At 42.1% G+C, this 12,079-nt stretch overlaps 1 protein-coding gene across 8 annotated transcripts in view; it reads right to left on the bottom strand.

Moving 5' to 3' along the window:
• LOC140459731 (histone acetyltransferase KAT6A-like) overlaps positions 1-12,079 on the bottom strand; it is a 261,877-nt gene that overhangs the window by 91,860 nt on the left and 157,938 nt on the right. For all 8 annotated transcript variants that reach the window (XM_072554188.1, XM_072554189.1, XM_072554186.1 and 5 more), the window contains one exon: positions 2,308-2,389. In XM_072554188.1, the coding sequence (XP_072410289.1) occupies positions 2,308-2,389 (82 nt within the window). The remainder of the gene's footprint in view (positions 1-2,307; positions 2,390-12,079) is intronic.

Genomic DNA, 12,079 nt, shown 5'->3' with positions numbered 1-12,079 from the left:
GAATCTAACCACATTCCTTCAACAATGCAAGCAGAAAAGGAGGCCCAGGATTTTGATCTACAACATGTTTCTACGTCAGGATAGTGTGTGGTTTGGTGAGAACGCTGCAGGGCTAGGTGGTCGAATGTATTTGCTGCCTTAGTCATTTTAGGGGATACAAGTCATGGATTTGAAGTCTAAAGTTGAAGAAGTTTTGATGAATTGCGACAGAGCATCTTGATGATGCAGCACACTGCTGCCTCTGTGCATTGGTGACAGGGGGAGGCAGCAAGTGATCATGTTGCTGGATAAAGTGTCAATCAAATCAGTTGTTTTGTCCGGGATTCTCCTGAAGGCAGAGTAATATCGACAGGAAAAGTATGGCCCTGAATCCCTGACATTATCTTCAGCAGAGTGAAGCTTTACATTGCTAGCAAGAACAAAGCAATGCTTCTGAAGGATTTAGACAGACACATGCACAGGCAGGGAGTAGAGGGACATGGACCATGGGGTATTAATTCATAATGGTATCATGGTCAGTACTGACATGGCGGGGTGTCGATTCCCTGCCTGAAACCACTGATTCTTGTTCCACCATCCCCGCCGGTAATCTGCTCCACATTCTCACCCAACCTCTGTTAAATCAGTCACTTTTGTGTTTCTCATTTACTTCTTTTGTCTCAGTCTGTCAACGTGCTCCCTGGTGATTAAATTCCAGTCAGAACAGAGAGGCTAAATTGGATCCAGCTTGTTAAAACCTTTTTGGACCCCCATTTTTGTCTTCTTGTGCCAGCTCCCAGTAATCACTGTGCTCCATCCTGCTGATTGGTGAGGAATTCTACAATGGTCACACTGTTGATTGACTTTGTCGTGACGCAGGAGGGGTCTCTTTCACCTAACTTGCAAATGGTCTTCTGGTCTCACTTGTCTATTGGTCCAAGGAGATGATGAGGTGCATGACTCCTTTCACACTCCCCCCCCGCCCCCCTCCCCAATCGACTTGATCCCATCGGTTTTACATCAGAGAGTTTGGTAAAGAAGAATTACCATCATGAACTCGAAGAAATCTAAACATTGCACCCCATTTCTCAAACGTCACATGAAAAGCAATAGTTACTGGCATTTCATACTATCCAAATTAAATTTCAGGAGGACTGAAAAGAAGTGCGACCAAAAATACAATGTATCTAAGACGATGGATAAAACAAAGGAAAAAGACCACATTCGCACATTCAATCAGAGCTCTCTGACGGCATTTTTGCAATTTATTCAGGGTCTGTGCATTTCACTGGCAAGGTGAACATTTACTACCATCCCTAATTGTACTGGAGAAAGTGGTGCTGATTTACTTTCTTGAATTCAACTAAACAATTTGCAATACTGTTTTGAAAAGTCAACTGAAGTAGTCCACCTGTAGTCCAGAACCAGATACAAGACTAATTTACTTCCCCAAAAAACGCTCATGAGCCAGAGAAGTTGTGCAACAATCAAAACATTTCCAAGCCACCATTATGGAATTTGAACACATCCTCAGATGATTCATTCCGATTTAAGACCATAAGACATAGGTGTGGAAGTAAGGCCATTCGGCCCATCGAGTCCACTCCGCCATTCAATCATGGCTGCTGGGCACTCCAACTCCACTTACTCGCATTCTCCCCGTAGCCCTTAATTCCCCGAGACAACAAGAATCTACCAATCTCTGCCTTGAAGACATTTAGCACCCTGGCCTCCACTGCACTCTGTGGCAATGAATTTCTGGATTACGATGGTTTCATACCCATAGCCGAAAACATGCAATCACGTTGAACACAAAACAGTACAGTACAGGTACAAGGCCTTCAGGCTGCCATGACAGTACTGAACACAAGACCATTCCCATCTTCCTGCACATATCCCGATATCCCCTGCCTGTTCATGAATGTGTTCTGTCTTAAATTCCTCTCAAACATTGCTTTCTTTGTTCTTGGCAACTCCGTAAAGTTTCACTCTGTTTTCAATGCAATGTTTAACTTGTTTAAGAAATACTTAAAATGGGTTCTGTATGTGCCGGAGTGATGGGAACCATTTTTCCTTTCTCAACACCTTTTTCAGTTGTCAACAATATCATTACTTGAGCATTTTGTGAACACTGAATCATTACCTTACATTCACCAAAATATGTTCTTGCAGAAAATGATTTTAAGGAAAGAACGGCTGCAGAGAATTGCTGGAAAAACTCGGCCCATGATTACATTTGAGAATTTGCCATGAAGTTTTTCTTGTATTTAGCTTGACCATGCGCGACGTCATGAACAGTTTTAGTTTTGTTAAGACAAGAATTCTTACCTTTCGGCATCCTGGTGAGGGGTGGATCACAGCATTCCATGTGAAACCCTCGGTCGCATGAGTCACAGAACAACATGTTATCCTGCAGAAAAAACAGTGACACAGATTATTCATCTTTATGATTTTGCCACTTGTAAATATATCGCATTTTGCAAAACATTGGCTATTTTCAGCCACCAGAGGTCCAACTGTACGACATGCGACATCCACCCTTCTCAATGGAGGCAGCCCATCTCCAATAGTTTCACTCGGCACCATCTACATACTGCCTCCCAAAATTGGCCAAGTACAGAGGGACCAATGACCCATGTCCTCTGTGCTATTTGGCTGGTTCACTTCGGCTTAACATTCAATTCAGTAGCCAATTGTCAGCTTATGAAAATTTTCCAGCAGCCTGAGCCAAAGTCCATTTTGCAACCACCAAGTAATCATGTCAACAGCACGTAAAACAGAGCTTTTCGTAAGGAGCAATTAGTAAGATGTACAACTGTCTCATAGCTATCAATCAAGACCTAGTTCCCGCAATTACCACAGCTCTGCACTCTTGAATGCGATTCACGCCAGTCCAAAACCTTGGTGTATTTCAATTCATTTCAAATGGCTTACAACATTAAAGGCTTAATGCAAGTTCTTGTTTCTCAAAAATGACAATGTGAAGTTATGAAGCGTTTTAATATGATAATACATCGCAATGCACTTCACAGGAGTGTTCTCAAAACAAACTAACACTGTCACTTCCAAAGGCTGCCACTGTAAAACGTTCCTGAGAGGTACTTCATTTTGCCAAGTTAATACACATTAGGCGACTTAATAAAAAAAAAGAGTCCCGGGTGTATGAGGTGTATATCAGCACGGATCGAGAATGAGCTATCAAGACAAAACAAAGAGTTGGACTAAAGTGGGTATTTTCAGGATGACAATCTGGAATGAGGGAGTGCTGTGGGGATCAGCTCTGGGGCCACATGTATCAACAAAAAAAAAATCAATGACTTGAAAGAGGGAAGACAATGTCTAATAAACAAGTTTGTGGATGACATGAGAAAGACGGGAAGGCAAGTGGTAACAATGGCAAACAGGCTGCACTAGGGTACAGACTTGATTCAGTGAATGGGCAAAAAGGTGACGGATGGAATATCATGTGAGGGTGTGTGCTTTGGTGAGAAACACTGCAGAAACTTTGGAACAGAAGGATTTGGGAGTCCTCCTCTGTGAATCACAGTGAGCTAGCATCCAGGTTCAGCAGGTAATGGACAACTGGAGCACTGGCCTTTAATTCAAAAGGAAATGGAATATGAGTGTAGGGAGGTCTTCATTAAACTATTAGGGAAGTCTTACTAAAGCTATACAAGGCAATCATCAAACCACAGCTGGGCTAGTATCAACAGCTTTGGATCCCTCACCTCAGAAAAGATGTACTGGTATTGGAAACAGTCCAGAGAATGTTTCACTCAGTTGAGACTAGTTATGAAGACTGTCTTCAGGAGAAGTTGAATAGATTGGGATTGTACTTGGTGGAGTTTGGAAGAATTAGAAGCAACCTTATTGAAACATTCAAAGCTCTTAAAGGACTTGGTATTTGGAAAGACGGTTCCCCCTTGGAGGGTAGTCCAGGACCAAAGGGCAAAATCTCAGAACAAGGAGTCACAAATTTAAGACAGCGACGAGAAGGAATTCTCTCAGAGGACAGAAAATCTGAGGAATTCGTTATCACAGAAGGTTGTTGAGGCGTTGTTATTGTTATGAGGATGTGTGTTTACCTTTAAGAGAGTTAAAAGCAGAACTACCAGACACAGCACCAAATGCTCTCAAATAAGGCAACAATGTAACACCGGGTCGAACTCAATTAGTTCTTTGCCTGGAGACAAAAACAAATTTGAATTTGGCTAATCAGTTTAAAATTATACCCTGAAAAGATACCAATTTTCAATCATGTTTGAATTGAGTATACTGACAATCTTAAAAGCCAATGACATAATTGGGTGCTCTGAGGTATTAGACCAGGAGAAAATAGAACAGTTGAGAGGAGAACTGCCTCGTCCTAGCATGTAACAGACTGCTTGATAAAAATCTCTTTCTTTAAAGTACCTTTTTGATCAGTAACCTGTCACGCAGAAATTCGTAACAAGGAGAAAAGATGATACAGGAAGATCCAAAGACAAGAACCTACAGCTGCCTGGTTTTGAGATAAGAAGTGTTGTTTTGTAAATCTTAATTGGGAGTTTTATCAGACTAGTGTTATCGAAGGGAAGATAAAAGATAGGTTAGAGTAAGGACTTGGACATAGTTGCTAGTTAATTATTTTCTGTTATACTTTAAGAAATAAAGTTGTTAGTTTTTCCTTTATATATTTCTTGGCCACTCAAATTTCTACAGATGGGATAAATCTTTTCTGTGCAGCTGATTTAAAACTAACCAGGAGAGTTTACTCCATGTCATAACAGTTTGAGGGCTCGCCCAGGATGGGAACTAAAACGATTGGCAAATTCCACTTGCTCTGGTTTGGTTTGATAATGTTCTCGTCGAGCACGACCTCCACCTCCACCTGGACCTGTCTGGCTTTGAGAGGATTAAGCCGACAGGGATGTTGTTTTATCGGAGTAGTATTCCCTATACCTGCTTCACGTACAATAGTATTAGTCCTCCCCACCTGATTCTTCCACATGTCCTTCTACTGTCGTAACAAACCTTTCAACTCTGTTCTATGCTCCTGAGACAGATAGCTTACTAATCCATCCCACTCCTCTGGCATCTTTACCCAAATAGTTCACCTGACACAACTTTTTCTCAATTCGATATGGACCACTAAACTTAGCTTTGAAGGGATCTCTTATCATTGGTAACAGTACAAACAAGTTACCCCTTTGGGGAAACAACCAAGCCTCAGAGTTTTTATCTGCCACCTGCTTCATTTTACACTGTGCCCTCTTTAGGTGCTGTTTAGCTAACTCACCTCCTCGAGTTAATCTCTCCTTCACCTTCGATACATAATCTAATTGTAAGATCTCCGACTTTGATCCTGTCAATTTTTCTTTAATTAATTTCACACAGTCTCTCATTTCATGACCGATTCTGAACTCAAAAGGAGTGAACTCAGTAGATTCATTTGGGGCATCTCTAATGGCAAACAATACGAATGGGATACCTTTATCCCAAACATTCGGGTAATCCTGACAGTCGGCTCTTAACATGGTCTTCAAGGTCTGATGCCACCTTTCTAAAGCTCCCTGGGATTCAGGATGAAAAGTGCCATACACCGAAGCTATCCATAATTTCCTTCAACAGCCTAGCAGGAAAATTTCACCCTTGGTCCGACTGAATCCGAGTAGCCCATACTGTGTGAAGAAAGCTCCCAACTCCTGGACCACCTTATTTGCCTTGATACTGCATAATGGAATTGCCTTGGGAAATCTGGTAGACTCATCCATGATAGTTAACAAGTACTGGTTCCCACTTTTAGTTCTTGGAAGGGGACCTACACAATCAATTATAACCCACATCAAAGGTTCTTCAAATATGGGAATTAGCAACAAACGTGCTGGTTTTATTACTGCCTGTGGCTTACCTCCCATTTTGCATGTAGGACACATACGGCACAAGTTAAACACATCCTTGAGAATTCCAGGCCAAGAGAAATGTTTTTGTACTTTTGCCTGACTCTTTCGGACCTCTCAGTGACGTCCTCCAGGTAGTTCATGTGGTACCTGCAACACTTCCTGTCTGGACACTACCAGCAATACAATCTAGTGCACTTCGGCCCATTTCTCCTCTGCAATAACCTGCCGTGGTCTCCATTCCTGTCTGAGGATTCTATCTTTCAGATAATAACCCTCCAGAATATTCTCTGCCTCCTTTTCAGAGTGCACATCCACATATATATATCTTTTATCGTCTTGTCTTGCTGTTGCGAGTCTCTTCGCCTTTCAGGACTAAACACCTCTGTCTGTTCAGGTTTTTCCTGCATCATTACATCAAACAGGGTACCCGCTAACTGAACCTCAACCCCATCATCTTTAGTTTTCACTTCATGCTGTGACTTACGATAGTGGGATCTGGTTACTACACAGTCTGGGAAAATACCAGGATATTTCTGTTTTAACTCCTCAGTTTCTTGGTTTTCCTTGGGCTTCTCCACAAAAAGGGGTGTCACTCCCATCTTGGATCCTGGAATTGAAACTCAGTCAATCACTCCCACTGTAATTTCCCCAGCCTCAAGTTGGCACTCCAACCTGACCTTACATAAGGGAACGCTAAATTTCTGTCCATCTATCCCACAAATTATGACACTCTCAGATAACAGATCAGAAATTGTGAATATTCACTCATCCCTTACTATCACAGCGAGTAGTTCGATCCTGCATCTCTGAAAATGATAACTTCTTGCCCTTCTCCCCCTGTTGTTTGAGTAAAATTTACCCACGGAGGAAATTTTTTTTGAAGATCAGGGACTAACTCCCTTCCCAGACTCTGCCTAAGCTGTGCACTCTCCTGCAGATCCCCAGCTCTTCCTGGGGTCGCCTTTACTACCTTCACTAATGCCACCGGCTTAGCTTCTTTTACCAAGTCTTTTCCCACAATGCCTTTCTTTAAAGACCAGCAATGTGTGTCTTCACGTGTCCCACCTTCTGGCAGTGAAGACACCTTTTCCCAGTGCTCTTCTTGAACCACCAGCACTGTAGTTTTCTGTGTCCCACTCCAATGTAGTGAAAACACCGGAGGCCTTTCACCTCCTGTCCACTGTCTTGGGTTCCTTTAACCTGTGCTAACATCTTACCAGTGTGCTCGATTCTTGGTTTAGTAGTGTAGGATCTACCCTTCTCATCTTCAGAGGACGAAATTCTGGCCTGAAGCTTGTCTTATGCACCAGCATGTACTCATCTGTTAATTCTGCTGCCCTTCTCAGTTCTGAACTTTCTGTTCCTCCATGTGAATTCTTACCATCTCTGGAAGAGAGTTTTTAAACACCTCCAGCAGAATAATCTCTCCGAGAGCCTCAAATGTCCTATCGATTTTCAAAGTATACACGCACTGATCAAAATGACCATGTTTAATTCTTTCGAACTCAACACAAGTCTGACCTGATTCCTTCTTTGTGTTTCTGAACCACTGTCTGTATGCTTCTGGTACCAATTCATAAGCACTTAAAATAGCCTGTTTAACCTCTTCAAAATCTCTTGAGCCCTCATCTGACAGCGCAGCAAATACCTCACTAGCTCTGCCTACCAATTAAGTCTGAAATAACATGACCTATAAATCCTTGGACCACTCCACTGGCCTAGCCAATTTTTCCAAGTCAAATAAAGAAAGCTTCAACATCTTCCTCATCAAAATGTGCCAGTGTTTTGACATATTTACACGTATCACTATCTTCTCTTTTATTCTCCATCCAGTTAACTTGACTTTGCTCGACAAAGTCGCAACTTCTCAAGTTCACATTCTCTCTCTCTCTCTCTCTGGTCAGTCAAGAACCTTCTCGCTCTTTTTCCTCTCTCTTTCCCTTTCTCTCTCCCTCTTCGTTTACCTTCTAACTCCATTTTCCTCACTTGTCATTGAAGTAGGTCCACCTCGACTGCACTCGTCCATTTCTTAAAGTATGGCCCTTTTTCTTTCCTTGTCAACTTTCTTGGCAAATTTGATCATCATCTTCAAATCCCAGAACCTCTTTTGCAATTTTAAGAGCCATTTCTCTCACTTTTAATTTAATCAACCACAAAGTCACCAAAATTAAACAAATTGTCTCACCTGTGTTTTATTTGAAGATCTACAACACTAACCTGCAAGTGTTTAAATCTGCTGGAACTTTTCATACCCCAAATCTATTCAAGTTTGTCTGAACACTTCAAATCACAGACCCGAGCCCCCAAACTGTTACGACATGGAGTCAACTCTCCTGCTTAATTTTAAACTAGCAACACAGTAAAGATTTATCCCGCACAGTAATCTGTAAAAATTCAAGTGGCCAAGAACTAAGTAAAAATTTAACAACTTTATTTCTTAAAGTATAACAGAGAATAATTAGCTAACAACTATGCACAAGTCCTTACTCTAACCTATCTTTTACCTTCCCTTCTATAACACTAGTCTGATAAAACTCCCAATTAAGATTTACAAAACAACACTTATGTCAAAACCAGGCAGCTGTAGGTTCTTGCCTTTGGATGTTCCTGTGCCTTCTTTTCTCCTTATTAGGAACTTCTGCGTGACAGGTTACTGATTAAAAAGGTACTTTTGAGAGAGATTTTTATCAAGCAATCTGTTACATGCTAGGACGAGGCAGTTCTCCTCTCAGCTGTTCACTTTTCCCCTGGTTTTATACACCGCAGCATCCAATTGTGTCACTGGTTTTTAAGATTGTTAACACACTCAACTCAAACTTGATTGGAAATTGGTATATTTTCGGGGTATAATTTTAAAATGATTGGCCGAATTCAAATTTGTTTTTCTCTCCACTTAATGAACTAATCGAGTTGTTCGACTCAGTGTTACATTGCAGCCTTATTGAAAGCACTTGGTGCTGTGTCCGGTAGTTCTGCTGCTTTTAACTCTCAAAGGTAAAAACACATCTTCGTAACATTATGAAAGATAGTCAAGACTGCGATAGACAGATTTTACAAGTAATAAGGGAATCAAGGATTATAGGAAAACACAGTAAAGTGGAACAAAGAAAATTCCAGCCTGCGCCGATCCAGATCATCTGTCCAAATCTGTCATCTATTTTGTACTGATCTGATCCCTCTGCCCCCTGCCCATTCATGTATCTATCTAGGTACATTTTAACTGGCACTATTGTGCCCGCCTCTACCACCTCCACTGGCAACACGTCTCTGGCACCCACCCTCTGTGTAAAGAATTTTCCACACATACCTCCCTTAAACTTTTCTGACCCCAAGTCATAGAGTCGCCTACTCAGGGGAAAACCTTCTTGCTATCCACCCTGTCTATACCTCTCCTGATTTTGTGGACCTCAATCAGGACCCCCCTCAACCTCCAACTTTCTAATGAAAATAATCCTAATTTCAACCTCTCCGCCTCCATACCAGGCAACATCCTGGTGAACCTCCTCTGCACCCTCTCCAAAGCATCCACATCCTTTTGGTAATGTGGTTACCAGGATTGTACACAGTATTCCAAATCTGGCCAAACTAACGTCTTATACAACTGCAACATGACCTGCCAACTCTTGTAGTCAAGACCCCGTCCGATGAAGAAAGCATGCCATTTGCCTCCTTGACCACTTTGTCAACCTGCGTTCCAACCTTCAAGGCCCGATGGACCTGAATACCTAGGTCTCTCAGTCCATCAATTATCCCCAGGGCTTTTTCATTTACTGCATTGTTCGCTCATGAATTGGATCTTCCCAAACGCATCACCTCTCCTTTGTCCAGATTGAACTCCATCTGCCATTTCTCTGCCCAAGTCTCCAATCTATGTTTGGCTGCATTCTCTGAAAGTCCCCTTCACTATCTGCTACTCCACCAATCTTCACGTCTTCTGCAAACTTGCTAATCAGACCACTTATACCTTCCTCCAGATCATTTATGGATGTCACAAACAACAGTGATCCCAGCACAGATCCCTGTGGAACACCACTGGTCACCCGGTCTCCATTTTGAGAAACTCCCTTCCACTACGACTGTCTCCTGTTGCCCAGCCAGTTCTCTATCCATCGAGCAAGCGCATCCTGGAAGCACATGCAACTTCACTTTCCCCATCAGCCTACCATGGGGAACCTTATCAAATGCCTTGCTGAAGTCCATGTATATGCCATCTACAGCCCTTCCCTCATCTATCAACCTTGTCACTTCCTCAAAGAATTCTATTATTTTGGTCAGACATGACCTCCCCTGCACAAAATCATATTGCCTATCACTGATAAGACCATTTTCATCCACATGAATTGACTGATCCTATCCCTCAGTATCTTCATCAGCAGCTTCCCTACCTCTGACATCAGGCTCACCCATCTGTCATTACTTGGAAAAGCTAAATCCTTTTAGAGGGATACTGAAGATGAAGGCTGGTGATGATCGAGCTAAGTCCTTTTACAGGGAAACTGACCTTCCTGGCAGCCCCCTGGTCCTTGCCCCTGCCGCTGCTGAAGATGAAAGCCAGTGACACTTGAGCTAAGTCCTTTTCGAGTTAAGGATTTTTCATCAGCTGTGATCTCACTAAACAGCAGATGAGACTTAATGGGTTGAACAGTTCCTCCTATGTCTATGGTCTTATTTATGGAATTGCTTCCTCAAGTCCAAAGATACATTAATGGAACTACCTTAAACAGCCTGCTCCAGGCCTCTTCAAATAATTCAATAAAGTTCACTCGATACTATTTGTCTTTGACAAACAGCTTGCTTTCATTTGCAAAGGCTGAGCAAACTGTTGTTCATTTAACTCGCAATGGGACAGAATATAAAAACAAAGTGATCATTTTAAACTTTCTTAATCTCTGGTTAGCTTCAGTTGAGGTTATGTGGACCAATCTGGCTATCAAAATGAAGGATAGATACAAAATGTATGTGCTCTCGGGGATGACAAAATTCAGTTTTCGGCAACAGTTGGAGTATTCATCTTGAACAAAGAAGGTTAAAAGATGAACCGATGAAGGTTTTTTCAATTTTATTTTTAATTCACAGAATGTGGATATCACTGACTAGGCCAGCATTTACCGACTACCCCTCATTGCTTTTGAGAAGGTAAAAACAACTGACAGATTTGCTAGACTACTTCAGAGGGCACTTTCAAGTAATCCACATTGCTGTATGTTTGGAGTCCAATATATGCCGGACTGAGTATCCTATCTTGGAGGTCAGAAATGAACCAGATGGGTTTATGACAACCCTGAAGTTTCATGGCCACCGTCACCAATAATATCTTGTTATTACAAATATATTAAAATTGAATTGAATTGTGCAGCAGCTGTAGTGAAATTTGAACTTCTGTCTCTAGATCATGAATTGAGATCACGAGTTTACTTGTAGTTCAGTAGAACAACCACAATTATGCTCTACAAAGTTACAAGAGAAACACTGTTCTCACTGGTGAGTGAGCCAACAGCTGGGAATCCTACGTTTAAGATCGTAAGGAACTAATCGAAAGTGAGGTTAATAAAACAAATTTTCACTGACTTGAATCCAAAATGCTTTTTTTGCAAAGCTAAGGCAGGTTATTTGCATGTAATAAGTGGACAAGGGATTTGGGCAACTTCTTGCAAGCAGGAACTTTCAGAATTCATACCAAAGACAACTATGTGGGCCTGAGAGCAACATAGGGTGAGATGGTGGTGTAAAACATCAGTCAGTGACCAACTGGTCCAGGTGTCCAGCTTTGTGGACATCAGTTAAAATCCCACCACGTCACTTTTCCATGAAGGATATCTTGAACAGTCAGCTTGTCTCAATGATGGTGACTATAACAACTGTCATCAACTATCATCAAAATACTTCTGATTCACTCATGTTCTTTAGAAAAAGGTTAGGCTACACAAGGGTCCACAGACAGGACAAGAGATTTTAAATCTGCTCGGTGGCTCAGTGGTTAGCACTGTTGTCTCACAGCACCAGGGAGCCGGGTTCGATTCCCACTTTGGGCGACTGTCTGTGTGGAGATTACACATTCTCCCCGTGTCTGCGTGGGTTTCTTCCGGATGGTCCGGTTTCCTCCCACATTCCAAAAGACGCGCAGGTCAGGTGAACTGGCCATGCCAAATTTCCATCATGTTGGGTGGCATTAGAGAGCGGTAAATGTTGGGAAATGAGCCAAGGTGGGTTACTCTTCG

This window comes from Chiloscyllium punctatum, chromosome 35 (assembly GCF_047496795.1).
Source record: "Chiloscyllium punctatum isolate Juve2018m chromosome 35, sChiPun1.3, whole genome shotgun sequence".
Taxonomy (NCBI): Eukaryota; Metazoa; Chordata; class Chondrichthyes; order Orectolobiformes; family Hemiscylliidae; genus Chiloscyllium; species Chiloscyllium punctatum.
This window is presented reverse-complemented; position numbering and strand designations above follow the sequence as displayed.